This window comes from Diabrotica virgifera, chromosome 3, assembly GCF_917563875.1.
Source record: "Diabrotica virgifera virgifera chromosome 3, PGI_DIABVI_V3a".
In the NCBI taxonomy this organism is placed as follows: Eukaryota; Metazoa; Arthropoda; class Insecta; order Coleoptera; family Chrysomelidae; genus Diabrotica; species Diabrotica virgifera.
The window spans coordinates 67,051,617-67,074,280 of record NC_065445.1 but is presented as its reverse complement, the minus strand read 5'-3'; the positions used below and the strand labels follow the sequence as shown (position 1 = coordinate 67,074,280).

The 22,664-nt window shown below is 31.5% G+C and overlaps 1 protein-coding gene across 1 annotated transcript in view; it reads left to right on the top strand.

Annotated features, from left to right (window-relative positions):
• The window catches only part of LOC126881875 (zinc finger protein 816-like), a 71,366-nt gene extending 56,885 nt beyond the window's left edge, over positions 1 to 14,481 (top strand). Inside the window, exon 8 of the mRNA XM_050646525.1 lies at positions 14,042 to 14,481. Coding sequence (XP_050502482.1) covers positions 14,042 to 14,285 — 244 coding nt within the window. The 3' untranslated portion in view covers positions 14,286 to 14,481. The remainder of the gene's footprint in view (positions 1 to 14,041) is intronic.
• The last annotated feature ends 8,183 nt before the right edge of the window (positions 14,482 to 22,664 follow it).

Below are 22,664 nucleotides of genomic sequence, written 5' to 3'. Positions count from 1 at the left end.
AAGTAAATATTTTATCGAAAAAAGTAATTTTAGCAGAAATGTAGCTTAGAAAAAAACGAAAAGAGTTGTGTATTCATCAAGTCTATGATCCAGCAAAAGCATATTTGTAGCTCATGAAAAATACGTTTTTATTCGTCAAATTCCAAATCGAATATTTCATCGTGAAATAACCAAAAAATGAAGCACTTTTCGGGAAAACCACATTTAACCTTTTTTAAAGGCTTTAAAAAAATCTTTATTTTTACTGTTTATAAAAGTTTTGAGCATTAAAAATAAGCGAGTTACGCTCAAAATAAAGTACGCCCCCTTTTTTTGGTAAAAAAAATCATAAAATCTCACCGTGTTTAGCTCGCAAATGAAATTAATCGTTACCGTTTTACAAACAATTTACTTACCTATTTTTTATATGATCTGTCAGTTTCACCGTTTTAATGTGCTTATTTTTGAAACGATTGTAGTTGAAAACACTTGAACGAGTCACTAATCATGAGTGTATGCAAACTTTGAACAGCCATATCTTAATCAATTTTTACCTTACAGAAAAACAAAATGTAACTAGCATATTTATAACTACAAAACCTACATTTTTTATTCTTTGAGGTTTTTCATATCACTAATACTTTTTTAAGTTATTTTGAAAAATGGAAATGTTTCCAAAATTTTTAGAAAAATTTTTTTACTATAAAACCAAACTTTTTTAAAAATACGCACTTCAAATCGGTTAAACTCACAGATCATATAAACAATACACATAGGTACATTTAAAGTAAATGGTAAAGCGGTAACGATTACTTTTATTTAGTGCTAAATAGAGGGAGATTTTCACGATTTTTTTTTACCAAAAAAAGGGCCAACTTTTTTTCAGCGTAACTCGTTTATTTTTGATGCTAGAAACTTTTGTAAAAAATAAAAATAAAAATAAAGGTTTTTTAAACATTTTAAAAAAGGTTAATAAGTTGTTCCCGAAAATTTCTCAATTTTCCGGTGATTTCACGTTGAATTATTCGATTTGGAATTAGACGAATAAGAACGTACTTTTCATGAGCTACAACTTTGCTTTTTCTCGGTTTATAGACTTCACTGATACATCATTTTTTTAAAATTTTTTGTAGGCTACACTTTTAGGGCCAATTTTTCATATCGAGTTCAACTCCAGTTTAACCTGAACTTCTAGTAAACGTCAGTTTAAAGTCAAAATCGTCTTTCTCAATTCGCACATTCAACCGATGGCAGTTTAAACTTGAACGATGCTTGAACGGTGGAATTCGGCCGTTCAAAGATTTCAGAACTCAGTTCAGATGATTTCATGGACTACGCATGCGTTCTATTAACACGAAACGCTATCATATATAAATATATCCTATTTTATTATATTAAGCCTAACGATAAAGGATAACATTATTTTTATTTTTATAATATTTATTTATAATTATTAAAATGACTATTTGACCATAAATACTTAAATTTAACTTTACTCAAAAACAGCATAAAAAAGGTAATTCAAAATGGCGACAGTTTTTTACCTTTTGCCATCTATTGGCATTTCTCGAAAGCTGTAGAACGAGCGCTGACATGAACGAGCAATGAGAAATGCAATCCCGACAAAACCGTAGATCACCGGTGAACCTGGTTCAACTGAACCATAGATTACCGCAGGTATGAGAAATCGACCCTAAATAAGAATATTTTTTCGATAAAATATTTATTTTTTGAGTTATTTGCGAAAAACCGTCTCAAAACGTAGTTTTTTTGTCGAAAAATAAACATTTTCAATCGCAAATAACTCGAAAAGTATTAACTTACATAAAAAACTCTATAGAATGAAAGTTGCTTATAATCAGTCAGTTTATCCATTTCCGGGCTTATTTTAAACACGCGTTTTTACCTCCGAGAATGGCTGACTGTCATCCCCCAAGTAAAAACAACCAAGCAACGTCACAAATTCAACTTTGAAGTGGGGGTAAGTAGAACCTAAATCAGAATTTTCATGCAATTCGAAGTTGTCCCTGAAAATTACACTCCAAAACGGTCATTTACTGGGCTAGATATGATTTTTATTTTCTATTTCATCATTAGTTCCAACGGATCTTAGCACATGTATGAAATTATTCACGAATTACTTTTTATACTAAGTCTCTTTTTTACTCACAGAAACTAGTATCACAAAATTAACCCGCTTGTCCATAGAAACCACAATAAGTTTAACAAGTATAAGCGATTATTTACTAAGAATTTTGACGTTTATCATTTTTAGTGACATTGGCGCATTTGTTGTGTTTAAAATTGGGTTTTCATATTATTTAGTCTGTGTTTGTACATTTCATTGTAATTTTTATTTCAAACATAATTGTTAGAATGACTAACTGTTGCTCTCTTATGTTATGTTATGTTAACTTTCGGTAATTATTTATTTTTACTACATTATACTACATGAGTCTGGCTATAGTTCTGCCGAATGGAGACTTTTTTGTTTATTTTCGAGATTACTGTTTAACTTTTTGTTTTTTATTTATTTATTTATTACCTATTACGTCTAAATTTATTTTTATATTAGTAATAGTCGGTATAATGTTCAAGCTGTTTAATGTTAAGTCCATAAATCTCCTCAAGAGTAAAAAAAGATCAAACACTTCAATAACATAACTTTATAAAAAATACGTTCACCGGGATAATAGCCATTTCCTAATAACTACATTGAGGGCCGGTTGTTCGAACGCTAATCAACAATGATCATTATCAAATATTTAATTACTGTCACCAAAACTGTCAATGTCAACTTTGTTTGTGTTACTGAAAACATAATTAATTACAATTATGAGATGTATTATTAATTATGTTAATAATTATTGTTATATTAATTGATTATAGACTCCACAGAATTTTTAAGAACCCAAACAAAGTTGACATTGACAGTAATTAATTATTTGATAATGATCATTGTTGATTAGCGTTCGAACAACCGGCCCTGAGAGTACATGCTGATGTACGTTTGATTGAATGTTTTGATTTAACTTGTTTGCAAATCAATCATTACATTTGTGCAAAGATCCGTTGGAATAACTGTAAATAAGTTTCATTAATCAAAATTTGGACACAATATTTTTTTGTTAACTGTGTTATTCCCAGGTCATGTATAAGATGTTCAGTGAAGGTTGGTGTGGTCGAAAAATGATTTTAAAGATATTTTTCTGCATAATCCGGTTTAGTTGCTTGGCATAAAAATGTGTCAAGTGTGAGTAGGATATTTTTCGAATATCTTCAAATATTTTTTTGTGAATTGAGTCCCCATAGAGATAACCCCAGTCATAGCATTCACACTATCATTTGTTTCGGTTGTCAGCTTTTTAGGCACTAACAAAACAAAGGATTAATTTCCTTTTCGATTAAGGCTATCTGAACTAAGGCTATCATATCTTTAACTCTCAAAAAACCCATAAATATCTTGCATGCCGCTTTCATGAAAATATCTAAATATTAAAACTATAACTCATAGGCTGATTCCATTTCAAACCACTCAATTTTATTTTCAAAAAATTCTTGGTTCACCGATTGGGTATCTGAAACTTGGTGTATAGCTTCTGCGATACATAAAAATAATACATTTAATTTAAGCCCAAATAGTAGTTTTTTTCTTGAGTGTTTTAAATATAATTTTTAGCGATTATGCAGTGATATGGTATTTATTTAAATAAAGGGCCTAGCCGGGTAAGATGATTAAAAATGTCCCCAACTTGATTGCAATTCCACATAGGCCACTTTTTAGCACATATAGAGAAGCTCATTTTCTGAAATTTTTAGCCCCCTAGGTGGTCATGTGACCCGCCTAGAGCCTTATTAGGCTTTTTATGATTTTTTATCTCCGTCTCATCGAGAACTAGCGATAAAAAAGTTGAAGCATTCAAAAAGTTCCGTCTGTTTTTTAATTTTTGGCGGGAAATTTGAATTTTTAGAACGATTTTAAATGAGTAAACAAAGACACTCATTCTCACAAAAAAATACACACAACGCAAAAGTCTAGGGATATTTTTATAAATAGACGTATTTTGTTTATCTGTAATCAACTTAAAAAAAAGTAATACAAAATTTGTAGTTTAAATTGTTGTTTAATATGTCAAAAACCATAAATTGCAAAAAAACAGAAAATTGGAGAAAAAAAAATTATTGCAAATCACCCATGTTTCACATACCACCATAAAATGTCAAAAATACGAAATATAAACTTAAAATAAAGTATGGCCACCACGTTGGTTTATCACAGCTCTACATCTACTGTTCATGCTCCGAATCATATTGTTAATGTCTGCTTGAGGTAGTTGTGTCCACTGTTCTCTCAGAAGCTCTTTTAATTGAAACTCATTATAGATATTGCCCATATGTGGAGTAATTCTTCGTTGGAGCATGTCCCATACATGCTCAATGGGATTCAAGTCCGGTGATTGTGCTGGCCACGGCAATACATCAACACCCTCGTTATCCAACCAGTTTGTTACAATATGCGCAACATGTGGTTGAGCGTTATCATGCCTAAAGCAAAAATTTTCTCCAACAGCAGCAGCAAACGGGCGCACAACAGGTTCAAGAATAGTTTCCAAATATTGCTGACTTCTGAGAAAGCCACGTGGGAAAATGAGGTCAGTTCTTTCGTCAATCATGATTCCGCCCCATACCATTAATGTACCACCTCTGTATGCATACACTTCTTGAAGATGTCGTAATCGTTCTCCATTTCCGGGTCGTCTCCAAACTCTTGTCCGACGAGAATCTGGATGAAATCCATATCTAGACTCGTCACTAAACAAAACTGTGGTCCAGTCATTGTCAGTCCAATTCTGAAACTCTTGACACCAGGTTAATCTTGCAGCGCGATTGCCTCTAGATAGAGGTGGACATCTCAGTGGTCGCCGAATACGAAGATTGGCTTCATGGAGACGATTCCTCACAGTACTGCGGCTAATTGTTACATTATGTGCAAGCTGTAATTCATTAACCAGCTCGGGTGCTGTGACTGTTGGCAGCCTTCTGGCATTTAAAATTAAATATCGGTCTTGAGCGACTGTTTTAGAGCGACCACGTCCTGGATGTTGCTCGGCTGGACTCCCAGTGTCTCTAAACCGACGCCACAAACGACTTACGACGCTTTGGGAGACACCCAGCTGGTCAGCAACTTGAGTTTGTCGCATACCAGCTTGAAGGAGGCCCACGGCTCTATTCATCTCGTCCAATGTTAAATGTTGTCGTTGCATGGTAAAAAGACAATATCTTTAACTCACCTATTAAGCAAGAATGGTATAAAGTGACTAAAATTAAAAATAAACAAAACATAAAAATGTCGTTTTTTTTGTCCCTTATAAAAAAACATTCTAAAACACGTATTGCTATCAGTTTTACAATTTTTTTTTGATAAGAAGTGAGTGTCTGTATCAACAATTATAGTACAAGCAAATTTATATGGTCATGAAATTTCTGTCATTGGTATTGTCAAATTATTAAAATATCCTTAGACTTTTGCGTTGTGTGTATATATAACGTGTATTTTTGCACAATATTTTTAAAATTGGTGAAACATAATTTTAAAAATAAAAAACCGCATTTTTTCGCTTTTTAGATACAATTTTATATAGGGTGTTTCAAAAAAGGTAACGCCGCCTCTAGGATAGGTAAAAAACTGAAAAATAAATGGGGTGTGCTTAGTAAAAAAAAATTTGTAACGCCATCCGTTTTCAAGACAGAAAACAAGAAAGAAAACAAGGCTACAGACAAGGATGTGGTACTATGGATGCCCTCGCTACTATTGTAACTCATATTCAAAATGCATATTCTCGAAATACATATGTACCAATGTTATGTTTGGATATTGAAGGTGCATATGACTGTGTTAATTTAGATATGCTAAAAGACAAAATGATTCATCGATTCGAAATACCTTCTCTTCTAGCTCAAAATATTGTCAATTTCTACAAAAACAGGAAAATATATATCAGGGTTGAAAATAATAAACTCATTGGACCACGTTTTAATAGCTCAGGTCTCCCACAGGGGTCAGTTTTAAGTCCTTTTCTATTTAATCTTTACACAGCTGATTTTCATAATATTAGTATCGACAATATTTCGTTTAATATAATACAATATGCTGATGACTTTTGTATTTATACTGAATTTAAAAAATATAATGATGGCTTAAACACATTGGAAAATATCCATGAACATTGCTGTGAGTGGTTTAAAAAAAAATGGTTTTGAGTTAGCAAACAACAAGTCTAACATTTGTATATTCACTAGACACAATGTACCTCAAAGAGAACAAATACAATTAAATGACGATTACTTTCCTGTTTGTAAATCAGTAAAATATCTGGGTATGATTCTGGATACCAAATTGACCTGGAAACTGCACGTTGATTTTATGCTTGATAGATGCAGTAAAGCATTAAATTTTCTTAAATCAATTGCAAAAACTTGGTGGGGTGCAGATGTTGAAACATGTCTTTTATTTTATCGTTCATATATCAGATCTATTATAGATTATGGCTCAGTACTGTATGGATCGGCTAGTAAAAATATTTTAGGTCGCATAGATGTTTTTCTAACACAGTATTGCGCTGTTGCATAGGTGCTATGAGATCTACCCCTATTGAACCACTCTATGTTGAAACAATGGAACCGTCGACTAAATTCAGAAGGGAATATCTCAGTCAAAAATTTCTTCTAAAGATCCGATGTTACAACACTTGTTTATATAAAGAAATTAGTACTTTAAATTATTTTGATTTAACAAATAAATATTGGGCTCACAAAAACTCGCCACCGTTATGTGACGCATTTCGAAACACTGCGGATAATAATACTGAACTTGCAGTTGCAAATAAAGTGGTAGATTTCGAAGATTTCTTTGAGTTACTAAATCAAGTAGATATTATACAACCCAGTTATCATGAGCACTTTTTATTAAACAGTATTGTTTTAAACAACTACCTTACAAATTGGTCAAAATCTGTTTGTATTTATACAGATGCATCCAAAAGTTCAAATGGTACTGGTTGTGCCTTTTATATTCCAGATAAATTTATAGAAAAAATGTTTAAACTGCCCTCAAATTTCTCCATTTTTACTGCCGAGGCTGCGGCGGTATATGAGGCTTTAATTTATTTCAAGTTGGCATCCTATAATTCCGCAGTAATTTTATCTGATTCATTATCTGTGCTTACTGCTATTCAAACACCTCACCTACCTTGTAGTACTTCTAATCCATACATTTTTTTAATAAAAAAAATCTTATTTGAAATTAATAAACACACCCCAAAAATAAAACTTATGTGGATCAAAGCACATTCAGGACTTACACATAATGAGCATGTAGACCAATTAGCTAAAAATTCCCTCATCCATGAAACAGTAACCAAATATCAGCCCTGCATTCTAGATGCTTTTGCTTGTTTAAGAACTGAACAGATGAAGAGCTGGAAAACACACTGGGAAAGGTACTGTAATATTTCAACAACACAATACAGTTTGATACAACCGATTATTCCAGAAAAACCTTGGTATAAGAATTTCACCCTCCCTCGCAAATACATATCCACCATCAGTAGAATTAGATTTGGACATGCATGTTATCCTGCACATTTATTTAAAATAAACATATTATATTCGAATATTTGTCAAGCATGTGAGGTTAAAAGTGACTTGAACCACATATTTTTTGAATGCAAAAAGCATAAACACCTAACCAATCACCTAATTAAAAGAATTATAGACCAGAACATCCCACTCCCTGTAAATATTCTCTTTATTCTGTCACTGAATAAAAAGAAAATTTTTGACTGTTTGGTATCTTTCTTGTCGGATAGTAAAATATTATTGTAATTAGTTATAAGTATTTGTAAAATATGTTTAAAAAAATATAAAAAAAAAAAGAAAAAAAAATTAAAAAAAAAATAAATAAAAACATGAAACAAAAAAAAATAAATAAAAAAATTAATAATTAAAAAAAATATTAAAGAAAAAATCACTAAGAGCCAAACCACACGGACCACGCTGCAGCGCTACTCTGTGGATCCACAGAGTGGCTGACGATGATTTACCGTGGGCTCTTATGTAGAGTGGCCGGCGCACCCCACACGAGCGTTTGTAGCCGGCCACAGTCGCTCGCATAAGAACCCACGGTAAACTACTTTTGTGGATCCACAGCGTAGCGCTGCAGCGTGGTCCGTGTGGTTTGAGGGTAAGAGGATTTAAACCTCCGCGGGGATGAACCGGGTTGACATCCTATCGTAGTGACAAAAAAAAACAAAAAAAAACTAAAATAAAATACAAAAAAGAATGCATTTATGTTAATATTAAGATTAATATTTTTATTTGTAAAATGTATACACTATGTGTTCTTGATAAACATTAAGTAATATAATATATTTATATTTATTAACATAGTATGTACATTAGCTGTAATGAGTAGGTAAATAAGAAGTAAAAAATTGTAATAATATTATAATAACCAAGTTTCACTAATTGGCAATATCTTTAATACATTTACTTTTGATTGAGACTGGCTGAATGACCATAGTCCAAGCCAAAAAAGAAAAAAAAAAAAATTTACCCATTTTTTACGATTTCGCCGAAACTACTGGCAACATTGTAATAAAATTTGGTGGGTTTTAAGAGGTGGTTATCGTGCATTTTTTGACATACAATTAAGAATTTTATATTCATCATTAGTGCGTATACAGGTAATGGTTTGAAAAAAATAGTATGCCACTGAGATATTTCAAATTAAACTTTTTTGGACTGTAACAGAAATAGATTGGTTGTTGGGATCAAGGGGCTTTGGTCCTGAATTAATGTAGTGTATAATAAATACGACTTCAATCTGACTACATTATACTTTATTACTGGTATTCGAACTCGAGTATAAATATCAACAATAGTAGCGACCTAGGCCAACGGCATGTCGCAATCGCCATTACATTAATAAATACTCAACTATTCTAATACACACCCGAGCTTATTTGGGTCTAGGACATTTCGGCGTCGCCGTTTCGGCGTGGCCATTTCGGCGTGGCCGTTTGGGCGTAGAGCCGTTTCGGCGTAGGCCGTTTCGGCGTCGGCCATTTCGGCGTCAGAGATTTTATTTTAGTTGACTAAATACCTACATTGGAGTCTATTAGTAAGACATTATTTTGAAAAAAATCTTTTAATATAGTTATTTAAATAGATACATTGGAGTCCATTGATCACAAAATTTTAATATTAATGGTAGATTTGTATATGTCAATTTTATACTTATGTGTGTGTGCTTGTTATTTAGCTCATAGTTAATGTAATATCTGTAATTGGCTTCTAGCTGTAGATATTATATATAAATAAATGAATAAACAAGATTTTGGAAAAATGAATATTTTATTTTAGTTATTATTTACATGTTATAATTAGATATGTGCTAGTCCAATTAAAAATCCTGAAACATTTATATTTACATACAAAACATTTATATTTAACCTACAAAACTTATTCACGAAATATTAATTAAAATAAAGTATTTACATGTTATAATTAGATATGTGCTAGTCCAATTAAAAATTCTGAAACATTTATACTTACATACAAGACATTTATATTTAACCTACAAAACTTATTCACGAAATATTAATTAAAATAAAGTACCTACTTACATATTATAATTATGTGCTAGTCCTCTTAAAAATTCTAAAACATCCCCGTTTGCATCAAAATTTCCCACAAGCCGTGAAATGCGATCATCTGCGTCTCTGTATTTTCTTAATTTCAATGGTGGGAGATTACCTGCCACAAGTTGCTCGAAATAGACATCTCGACCTTTCTGCACCTGACGCAGGCCATCTATAAATTTCCATATGGTTGGATGATCTGCTCCCAATTCCATCTTGAGTCTTCTATGGGCGGCCTCAGCGTGATTATTTGTCCGGTCTTCTCCATCCAGAGTTCTCTGGTAGAGGTTCCACATCCTTTGGGGAAATAAACTTGGTCTTCTGCCATTTCCTCTTCTGTTCATACGTCCAATATAGTAGTCTTCAAACCAGTCTACAAGTGGTTGGTGTTCAGCAGGTAGAGCTTCCGCTAGAACGGCAAAGGCATCATCTAAATGTTCGATAGGAACAAATGCTAATGCTGTCAACATTCTGCAATTTAAAGCGAATTGTGGATCAGCATTATACTCTCTCGTATATCCCATAGCAGCCACTTGTTTCTTCATATTTTGTGCCAAATGGAAAAAACATCCATTGATGTCGACGCCTGGAAAACAATCTTCCATTGCCTTAAATGCCGCCTGTTCGAAATCGCAATGGATTGCTCTGGGTTGCAAATTTGGTACAATTTGTCTGATCAATTCAAACATACGGGTATATGTGGATCTTGTTTTATTCGGCAGCATGGCATAAAATATTGGATGGACTCCATTATATTTTGTGGCCATAACTGTGTATACTTGTAAAAATAGAGATGGTGCTATAGCAAATGTACCGTCACCATACCACACATCTGAGGTCTGTAGATGTTGCAGCCACGATTCTCTCCCGAAAATCAAAATTCTTTGCAATCCTTCTCCATCATCTGCTAATAAAAAATTTTCTTCTACGCCATCTTGTAACGTGTAAACACGATAAGACTCGGGAATTACTAACTCTTCAACAGTTGTCGGATTTGATGGGGCTGCATGAACTTCGTTACGTTTTCGTCTGATGAATTTTCTCATCGCGCCAGTGTTTGGGAGCCGACCATGACAAGCTTGACTTGTATTTCTCAGGCACTCATTGATTACCACTATTGTCCCTTCGTTTGTTTCTGTAGCACGCTTTTTCATTTTTGTAACAACTTGTGCTACTTCCACGTCCATCGCCGAGGAGTCGTGAGTGTGAACATTTACTTTCTTGATGACTTCACCATCTCTTGTATGTATTCTTGCTTTGCACGTTTGTTTCCTCTCACACCTCCAAAATTTTAGGGATTCATCGCTTTTACTAACAGCGTCAAAAACATACATGAAACCATCAGTGGTAAATTTCTCTCTTCCTCTGGTCGATAAAATTTTTCGTTCCATAGCTTAAAAATTCTTCGTCTGTATATCGTATAAATACTACTATGAAATATTATAAGACACTACATAAACTCTTAAACTGATCTCTGTTTATATAGCTGTACCCTCAATAATCCAACCAATCAAATCAATAATAGGTAGGTACCTACTTAAAATTTCCCTTAAGATTAAAAATCAACAAATTACTTGCATCTCTCGTTAATGACATTATAATGTAATTTTTGAAATCAACAACTAATTTAGTTTTCGAATATTTAAAATCAACAAATAACTTGCATCTCTCGTTAATGACATTATAATGTAATTTTTGAAATCAACAACTAATTGATACATGATAATGTCATTTGGAATTAACAGGTAATTTAGTTTTCGAGGAAATGTTAATAACATTATTATGTGATTTATAGAATTTTGTATTTAAATTTTCGAAGAAACTGCAATAAATATAGGGATAACTATTATTATACTAACTAATGGTAAATATTTTAAAAGCAGATTCCTTTCAAGAAAATATTGTATAATTTAATTTTTTTTAAAAATATACATTCTGCAAATATTTTTGCTTAAAAAAGATATTTTAACAATATTAAAATTCTCCGTCTATATACCATATAATGTATGTCTAATTAAAGTTGAAAAATGTCAGTTATCATCTAATTAGCTCTGGGACAATTAAGAGAACAGCAATTATTATTAATATGCATTAATAAAAAATCCAATATAGGTATTTGCAGAATAAAATATAACAAAATGTTTATAAAAGAAATATATTTAGTTTATTTTTCTACTTGACCATTAATGTTAAAATTGTGTGACCAATGAACTCCAATGTATTTAAATAACTATATTAAAAGATTTTTTTCCAAAAAATTGCCTGACCAATAAACCTCAATGTAGGTATTTAGTCAACTAAAATAAAATTTCTGACGCCGAAATGGCCGACGCCGAAACGGCCTACGCCGAAACGGCCTACGCCGAAACGGCTCTACGCCCAAACGGCCACGCCGAAATGGCCACGCCGAAACGGCGACGCCGAAACGTCCCATTCCGAGCTTATTTGTGGGATATGCTTAAAAGAAAAATTAGAGCTCGCCGAGATAATCCAAAAATCACCACACGGCTATGTAGTATTATAATATCACCCTGTACAAAAAGATGTTTTTATTGAAAGTTAATAACCAAAGTAAATAATATGAGTCGTGTCATATCAAAATTAACAATCTCCAATTTTTATTAAAATTGAGATTTTCGTTCTCCCTTGCACTCTAGCTATTTCTTTATAGGATAAGTCGGAGTATTTTTGTCAAAGTAGACAAAATCCCTGACAAATTTATATAATAAAACTGGCATTTGCTGCAAAGTTAACAATCTCCTTGGGGTATTCACAGCATAGTTGACAATATCCAATTCAACCAATGAACATCAAGATATCCATCACGTGACTTAACCACACTTCATGTTGATAATGTCATTTTAGTATGCTTGTAAACATACAAATGGTGGTTGTTTCGTGAAAAACACAATTAGAAAATTTGGTTTATTACAAAAAGTATTCAGTTTTGAGGAGTGGTATAACGTATTATTAATTATGGAACAATATCCTACTGAAACAAATCAAGAAAATTCCAGACAAAGACCTTCAAATTCGAAGAATTGGAAAAGAACTTTGAAGAAAGAATCAAGGTATGTAGCCTACAATTTTGTTGTATATCTACACTATACAATATGTCGTTTAAGTTTAATTCCTAAATAATTTGTTTACTTTAAATAACAATAAATTATAATTTAAGTTGAATGTTAATCATTAATCCCCATCTTCACTCATAAACGAATATTTTAAATTATCTGGTGCATAGTCAACAATCTCCATATGCTATCACAACAAAATAAACAATCTCCAACAGTTCATATCAAAGTCAGCAATATCCATTATATTAATGCGATTTTCGTTTATATTAATGAGACTACAAGTTATTTACTATTTTTATTATAGTTATGAATGTAACAACTTTGTACCTGTAGAAATAAATGTTTTAAAATTTCAGATTTTTATGTCCAAATCGTTTTTATAAATTTGCTCAGATTGGTCTAGGTGGGAGATTGTCACTTTTGATATGATACGCCTCATATAATCGATCGCCCATGACCGAGGCCGCGTGTGATGTCGAAATAGTTTATTCTATATAAAAGTGAATGTCCCATGATATAGATATGATTATTGTACTCAGTATTTAGTTAATGTAAGGTTGTACTGATATATGTAAATACGTTGTTAGGGTTAGTCATTGATGGAGTTGATTGTAAATATAATGTATTTGAACCAAGAAAGAGAGTTTTAATTCATTTGGACCTAAAAGGCATTAACATCACACGTATTTATGACAGCTAGTATAAGCTGCTCTTGAAGAATGAAGCAACATACCACAACAAAATGTTAATAATTTAATTAGGAGCGTGCTCACGCAAACAAGCTTGCATAAGGACCATTAGAGGTGATAACACTGACTACCAAAAAAAAAAAAATAATTTAACATTATTCGTTTCAATTTGTTTGTTAAATACTTTATTGTTTTATTTAATTGTTATTAAATTTCTTTAAAATAAATATTGTTCGACTTCGTGTGTTTGTTTTTTTTTAATTCGCGCGAAATAATAAGAAATATCAGATGATTCCATATAAGTTTGGTTGTGCGTAATATTACTACTGGACAGAACTTTTTGAAAGCTACAACTTGTTTATTTAAAGTTTTTCGCTAGCTCTCGATGCGGCTGAGAAAAAAATAAATAAAAACCTAAAAAGCCTAAAAATCAGTTGTTGTCACTGTAAGACTGTTCAGGCTTAAATGCTCTATTTTTATGTTACAGAGAAGCTATACACCAAGTTTCAGACAAATCGGAGACCCAAAAGTTTTTGTCTGAGTGATTTGACATGGAATGTACCTTATATATTTTTATATGTTTATTAATTTTTAGATGCAACGTATGTTGGAAACGATTTAGTACAAAAGAGGAACTCGAACTTCACATAACCCAACATGGAAACCCGAGGTACAGATGTCAAGTATGCGATGAACAGTTCCATCGGAAATACTTGTTTGACGATCACTACTTAATGAAACATGCAACTTCGGAAGATATTGAGAACTCGAAAAAAGAAGTTATTTATGACACACTATTAGAACTTTCAACCCACAAAGAATTGACTGAGGAATATTGAATATTGTTTATGTAAAATAAGATGAGATAGTATAAGAATATTATGAAAAATGAGTAATGTTTATTTAAAACTGTGCCATATTGTCTTTATCTGTATATTTGTTACTAATGATCGAATATTTTTTAAGTTGTAATGTTTATATTACTATTTATTACCTTTTAATTTTTTCTAGATTATACCTTTGTCCATTTTCCTATTTTTGCTTTCATACTTGGAAATATGGGTATAAATATTATATGCAAGTTTCAAAAATAACAAATAGAAAAGAAAAAAGAGAACGCCGGCGTTACCTGAATCTGAAAGTGTAACACAAAGATGAACTAAGGGCGCGTTGCTCAGAATCGGAAGAGACGTGGGGATGGTTCTTTAGAGCATTCTTACAAGCCCAGATATAGAAGCGAGTTTTACGGGTATTAACCCATTAACGCCTAGAAAAAATTTTTTGTTTTCGACAAAATTTAATAAAAATCGTTAAATGTATTCTGTACAAAAGATAACAAGAAATTTTTTTGTAAATGAAATAGTTACTGAGAAAAGAAACTGTTCCCATATGGGACCACTAGGAGCCAACCCGAGAATATGTTCGTTAAGAGTTACTTGGTAAGAAAATTGCGAAAACAGTCAATACAAAGGACCACATCATATTTGCAGCACATTGTTCTCCCTCAACTTTAAAATCCAATCCGTGCGCATCTTCTTCTTTTGTTTTCTGGTACAGAAACCACAAAATATTTAATCGCTCGTACCAAATATCTCCAATTCGAGAGTCACTCTCGAATGTTATTCGATTTTCTATCGTGTTAGATACATTTGGATAATTGCCCGTGTAAATTCCAATTGGGTAATGGTACGACCAGATTTCCTATACAACCCATGCATTTTTAATCTTCGCGTCCCCTAGGTATGTAAAAATAGTTTAATATAATTTTTTTGGAACGGATTTAAAATTGGATAGCAAGATAAATCGCTATCAAATCAGTGCCACCTTATTTAGCCCAATAAATGACCGTTTTGGAGTGTAATTTCCAGGGGCAACTCCGAATTGCATGAAAATTTGGATTTAGGTTCTACTTACCCTCCACTTCAAAGTTGAATTTGTGCCGTTGGTTGCTTTTACTTGGGGGGTGAAAAACGCGGGTTTAAAATGAGGCCGGAAATGGATAAATTGATTTATTTTAAGCACATTTTGTTCTATAAAGTTTTTTACGTAAGTCAATACTTTTCGAGTTATTCGCGATTTAAAATGTTGATTTTTCGACAAAAAAACTACGTTTTGAGACCGTTTTTCCCAAATAACTTAAAAAATAAATATTTTATCGAAAAAAATATTTTTAGCAAAAGTGTAGCCCATAAAAAAACGAAAAAAATGGTGTACCAGTAAAGTCTACAAATTGAGTAGAAGCAAAGTTGTAGCTCATGAAAAATACGTTCTTATTCGTCTAATTCCAAATCGAATAATTCAACGCGAAATCACCGAAGAAAGAAGCGTTTATCGGGAAAACCTTATTAACATTTTTAAAGTATCGAAAAAAAGCTTATTATTTGTTTTTTACAAAAGTTTACAGCATCAAAAATAAACAAGTTACACTGAAAAAAAAGTTGGCCCCTTTTTTTTGGTAAAAAAAAATCGTGAAAACCTCCCTCTATTTAGCACCCCAAATGAAATTAATCGTTTGGCTTTACCATATATTTTAACTGTATGTGTATTGTTTATATGATCTGTAAGTTTGATTGGTTTGAAGTGCTTATTTTTGAAAACATTTGGTTTTATAGTAAAACATTTTCTAAAAATTTTTGAAAAATTTCATTTTTTCAAAATAACTTAAAAAGTATTAGTGATAAGATAAATCTTACAGAGTAAAAAAATGTAGGTTTTGCTATTATAAATATGCTACTTTCATTTTGTTTCTCCGTAAAACAAAAATTGGTTAAGATATGGCTGTTCAAAATTTGCATACACGCGTGATTAGTGACCCATTCAAGCTTTCTCAATTATAACCCTTTCAAAAATAAACACTTTAAACCGGTGAGACTGACAAATCATATAAAAAATAGATAGGTAAGTAAATTGTTTGTAAAGCGGTAGCGATTAATTTCATTCGGCGAGATTTTCACGATTTTTTACAAAAAAAAAAGAACGCCAACTTTATTTTGAGCGTAACTCGCTTATTTTTAAAGAACGCTAAAAAAAGAACGCCAACTTTATTTTGAGCGTAACTCGCTTATTTTTAATGCTAAAACTTTTGTTAACAAATAAAACAAAGCTTTTTATAAACACCTTACAAAAGTTTAAATGGGTTTTTCCCGAAAAGTGCTTATATTTTCGGTGATTTCACCTTGAAATATTCGATTTGGAATAAGACGAATAAGAACGTATTTTTCATGAGCTACAACTTTGTTTTTATTTGATTGATAGATTTTACTGATACACCGTTTTTTAGGGTTTTTTATAAGCTACACTTTTGCTAAGGATATTTTTTTCGATAAAATATTTACTTTTTGAGTTATTTGCGAAAAACCGTCTGAAAACGTAGTTTTTTTGTCGAAAAATCAACATTTTCAATGGCAAATAACTCGAAAAGTATTGACTTAAGTAAAAAACTCTAGAAAAAAAGTTGCTTAAAATCAGTCAATTTATCCATTTCCGGTCTTATCTTGAACGTATGTTTTTTCACCCCCGAGAAGGGGTGACTGTCACCCCCCAAGTAAAAGCAACCAACGGCACAATTTCAACTTTGAAGTGGAGGGTAAGTAGAACCTAAATCCAAATTTTCATGCAATTCGGTGTTGCCCCTGAAAATTACACAGTATCGCCGAATTTCCCGTTCATTTACTGAGCTAATTATTGTATTTTGAAATAATATTTTTGGCCTCGGAACAACAATTTTTTTATGCTGTCTTGAAAACTTTTTAACAGGTCTAGTTGGTGTAATCTAAAAAGTTCTAAAGGGCTTGAACCAGCATACTTTGAGTTATCAGACTCTGGAAAATCATATACTGTAGAAACCAAATCCCTTTCTTAGCAAAAATCTACATTTTGCTGCCGCGTGAACATAATTAGACCTCCATTAGTTGGCGCAGATGGAATTGCTCTGATAGTATGGGGTGGATCTAAGTGGTTTCTTCTACGAACGTGTCTTCAGCAGTGCTTTCGATTCTAGTATCATTCGAAAAACCATTTCCGCGCCCGAAGACAGCTGGTTACGATTTCGACTATCAGTAAAACCTGCGTCATCTTCATCTGCCGAATCTTCGTCTGTCAAAATGTTAGTATCTGGAGATTCTATGTAAACGGCAGAAACATCGTTATTTTTTTCGTTTTCCTCGAAAACAAGATCTTATTTCAAAGAAATTCCTCTAAAAATAAGAAAAGTAAAAAAAGAATAGTGAAAACAACATATCCAGCAAACCGCCTAGCGGTTCCATTTGGAAACACCCATATTTTTGGCCTAATTACGAAAAAGCCAAAAGATGAAATATCATGAAACCCCTTTACAAGGTACTTATTAAAGTTGTAGAAAATCTTTTGAAAATAAAAACGAGGATCCTATTGCAAAAAGTAATAAATAAAATACTTACACGAATGTCCATATTTTGCCACAAACAAAACCAACCGTAAATTCAAAAATTTATTACACTGGAAAATAGGTATAAAACTAAATTTGAATTGCTCATTCAAGAAGAGCACTACAGAGCCTTGAACTATAAATAGGCCGAATCTCTCTGCGAAATTTTACCTAACAATATGGTAAAGTCGATGCGTACGCAATTTGTTGGCTCCATATGGTAGCCGTAGACGTTAATGGGTTAAGGTACTAGTACACTTTAGAAGACCAAAAATAAGCATTTTTTTCAAGATTTTTTTTCTCAGAACCTTTATTAAAAATGAACATAAAAACTTTTTACATATTAATATCTAACTCTTAGAGAATAAAAAAAACATATCTTTTTTAATTTATGCACGTACACTAATATTGTAGAGGGCGCCAAAGTCGAGGCATCGAAAAAAAAGTTACGATGGCGGACAGTTAATCTCAATTTTTTATTTTTTGGTCAAAGTGTGGTAAATTGTCACGTAAGAAACGTTTCTTTTTCAAATGCAGTACGATTTTTTTGTTTCAGATATCCCAATCCTGAGATTAACTGCCCGACATCATTTTTCGAGGCTTCGACTTTTGCGCCCTCTACAATATTAGTGTACGTGCATAAATGAAAAAAGATATATTTTTTGTATTCTCTAAGAGTTAGAGATTAATATGTAAAAAGTTTTATGTTCATTTTTAACAAGGGTTCTGAGAAAAAAGTTCTTAAAAAAAAATTATTTTTGGTCTTCTAAAGTGTACTGTGGTTTGTTTTTAACCAGGAGGAGTAAACTAAGAAAGTCACTGGAATAATAACCAAATACATCTTCTTTTTTGGTTGATCTAGTCGGCCCTCAACGGTAATCCATAAATATATTAAATTAATACGTCGCTAAAGAGTTCCAAAAACAACTGCTTTTTATATAAAAGCAGACTAACAATCTAAAAATTAAAGGAATAACACAGAAAACACAAAAATCGCCGATATAACTTAATTAACCTATGAAATGTCACTAGTGTCAAAATTTGATAAATGTCATTAGTGTCAAAATTTTATAACAGTGGAGTAAACTTGCCTGCTGTTGGACCAATTACAAACAAGCAATACAGCGCGGTAAATTTGAATCACTCCTCTTGGTTAAAAAACAAACCATAGTACCATAAATAAATTACATTTTCACGCAGTTGTCTAAAGGTTCAGACCAACGACGCGTGTTGTTGCCTGCTTTACCAGTTTACCTATTAAACGTCGGCAGGGATAAAAAATATATAATATAGACCAATCAAGTTAGTAAAAAATAAGCCGATTTTCGACATAACTGAAAAGACGAGGTTTGACAGTTGAGATGTGTAGTATGAGATATTACAAAAAGGCTACCATCTTGGGATTCATCAATTTTTTAGTGGAACATTTTTTAAAAAAACAATCAAAACGTCAAACTTAGTTTTTTGCTCATAACTTAAAAACTTGTTTATTTAGAAATTTGACGTCCAGAGGTAACTTTTTCAGAAAAAAAAGATACATCGAATGAGATACACCAAATTAAAATCGGTTAATAAACAAAAAAGTTATTGCAAAACGGACGACAAAATCACTGTTTTTGAATATTGTTAATAACAATTTTATTGTTTATTGAAATATGTTTAAATATACCTAAACTTGAGGGCATTATGGTGTTTGAATGGTGTGCAAAAAATGGTCCAGATCTGTTAAATAGTTTTTGCAAAATTTAATTTGTTTATAAATTTTTTTGAAAAACGAGCTAAGTTCTGAGGCTGGTCCAGTTAATATGGCTGAATGTATCTCAATAATCAGCGACTCATTTCCTTCGTTAAGATGTATACTAATACCCTATGAAAAAAAAAAAATTAAAAAAAAATACACGTACGTACACAAAATTATTTGTTAATAAATAGCAGTTTTGAAGCTTATAAACAATTACAATAATTTCGTAGAAATTAGATCAAATTAAATGGCAATAAAAAATACTGAAAGCTGGTTAAAATACGCAACTTCTACAAAAAATTTTTAGCTCCTATGGCCCATGGGGTCTAAGATAGCCCCTTTTTTTGAAAAAATCACTGTTACGTTAATTAACAACACTAAGATCTGAAATTAACCAATCTTTTATAAGAAAAGTCAAAGTTTTTAACAAAGTTTTTTGCAAGAGAAAATGTTAAAAATTGTTGAAACAGTATTGTTATAAAAAAGAGTATTTTGCGTTCCGACTAAAGTAAAAAAAAATGATGGGCGCAGCCGAATGAGAATAAATTCGCGGACTAGCATTCGCTAGCGCTAGACCGTTGCAGCCCATTTTTAACATTGACAGTATACCGGATTTGAAGCTTAATATTATATTTATATATTTTGGTAGAAACTTGAATTTTATGAATATTATTATGTTGCACATTTATTTAGTAAAATTATATTTTAAATAAATAAATTTAAAAAATAACAATAAAAAGGCCACAAAGTCAAAATATGCAACAGAAAAAAAGTTACGCGACCTTATAGACGAGTGGTACGTGGTACTCCCCCAAAAAAAAAAACGCTCATTACTCGAGATATCAACCACGGTGTGGTGAATGGCTAATTTTGGTCTTGCTTTATACTTTTTATGGTGCTGAAAACGAAAATGAGTTTTATTTTGAATTTTAGATGTGGAAACATTGTCAAAATTGCAATTTTACCCTAAAAATAAAAAAAGATGAAATCACGTTTTCCTTAAAATTAAAAGTTACACCACTTTTTTTCTATAAAACATTTTGTTCTCTGTACTCTAGATTTTAACTTAAAATTAATTAAACAGCTAAATTTCAAATGTTGTTACTCAACTCTTGCGATTAAACTTTGCAATTCAAGAATCTGCACCTTTTACTTCAAACAATTTATAACTTTCTTTATGGCAAGACAGAAATATTGAAGCAGGTCCCATTGTCTTCAGAAAGGTGAGAAATATATACTATAAAAATATCAGAAAAAAATATTACAATGGAACAGAGATGTAGCAAATTAAACTAAAAAAAAAACGTGTTTTTTTTATTTTTAGGGTACAGTTGCGATTTTGATAATGTTCCCCACGTAAAATTCAAAACAACCCTAATTTTAGTTTTGAGCACCATCAAAAATATAAAGTATGACCAAAGTTAGTATCAGTATCTCGAGAAATAAGCTTTTTTTGGGGTGTGCCGCTCGTCTATAAAGTCACATAACATTTTTCCTATTGCATATTTTAAATTAAATTTTTTTGGAAAACTTCTTCATAAATTATATTTTATTTCTGTGTTAATTAAAATTATAAACTAAAAAGTTTGTCACTCAACTTTTTTAAGTAAACATGAAACTAACGAAATCTGACGACAAAATGTTTAAAAATTAACAACTTCTCTTTTAACGTGTTGAGTCATTTTGGACAAATCTCATTGTTATCTAAATGCTTCAAAGATAACAAAGTATAATTTTCAAAAGGATATATTTACAGCGACCAAAAATACAGTGAGTTAACATTGAAAAATCATCAAAATTGATTTTTCGCATTTTTGCATAAAATTTGATTTTTGAACATGTTCCACTAATTCTAGAAAAAAATTAACTCCATATTCGGATTCAGAGACCTCGAAAACATAAGGAATGACGAAAATTTGTTATTCACCTTAAAGTGGATTTTTGTGGTCGGGATAACGTAATTTTAATAGTTGCTGCCGCATGCCGGTCGCCAACCGCGCCCACTATTGTCAGTCGACTAGGCCCGCTATTTTTTACTTTAGTCGGAACGCAAAATACTCTGTGTTTATAACACTCCTATTTAAACAATTTTTAACATTTCTTCTTACTCAAAACTTTGTTAAAAACTTTGACTTTTCTTATAAAAGATTGGTTAATTTCAGCTCTTAGTGTTGTTAATTAACGTAACAGTGATTTTTTCAAAAAAAAGGGGCTATCTCAGACCCAAAGGGTCGTAGGACCTAAAATTTTTTTTGAAAGTTGTGTATTTTAACCAACTTTCCGTATTTTTTATTGCCATTTAATTTGATCTAATTTCTACGAAATTATTGTAATTGTTTATAAGCTTAAAAACTGCTATTTATTAACAAATAATTTTGTGTACGTATATGTAATTTTTTTTACTTTTTTTTTCACAAGCTGTTAGTATACATCTTAACGAAGGAAATGAGCCCCGGATTATTGAGATACATTCAGCCATATTAACTGGACCAGCCTCAGAAATTAACTCGTTTTTCAAAAAATTTTATAAACAAGTTCAATTTTACGAAAACTATTTAACAGATCTGGACCATTTTTTGCAAACCATTCAAACACCATAGTGCCCTCAATTTTGATTAAAACGTATTTTAACAAACAATAAAATTGTTATTAACTATATTCAAAAACAATGATTTTGTCATCCGTTTTACAATAACTTTTTTGTTTATTAACCGATTTTTATTTAGCGTATCTCATTCGATGTATCTTTTTTTTCTGAGAAAGTTACCTGTGGACGTCAAATTTCTAAATAAACAAGTTTTTAAGTTATGAGTAATAAACTAAGTTTGACGTTTTGATTGTTTATTTAAAAAATGTTCCACTAAAAAATTGATGTTGTTCTGAAGCTATTTTCTTGTGGCATTTTTACAATTTTAACTATTTAGAATGGGAAATTTAAAATTTAAATTTACTATTTAAAATTAAAAAATTGATGAATCCAAAGATGGTAGTCTTTTTGTAATATCTCATACTACACATTTCAACTGTCAAACCTCGTCTTTTCCGTTATGTCTAGTAAAAACCTAACTTGAT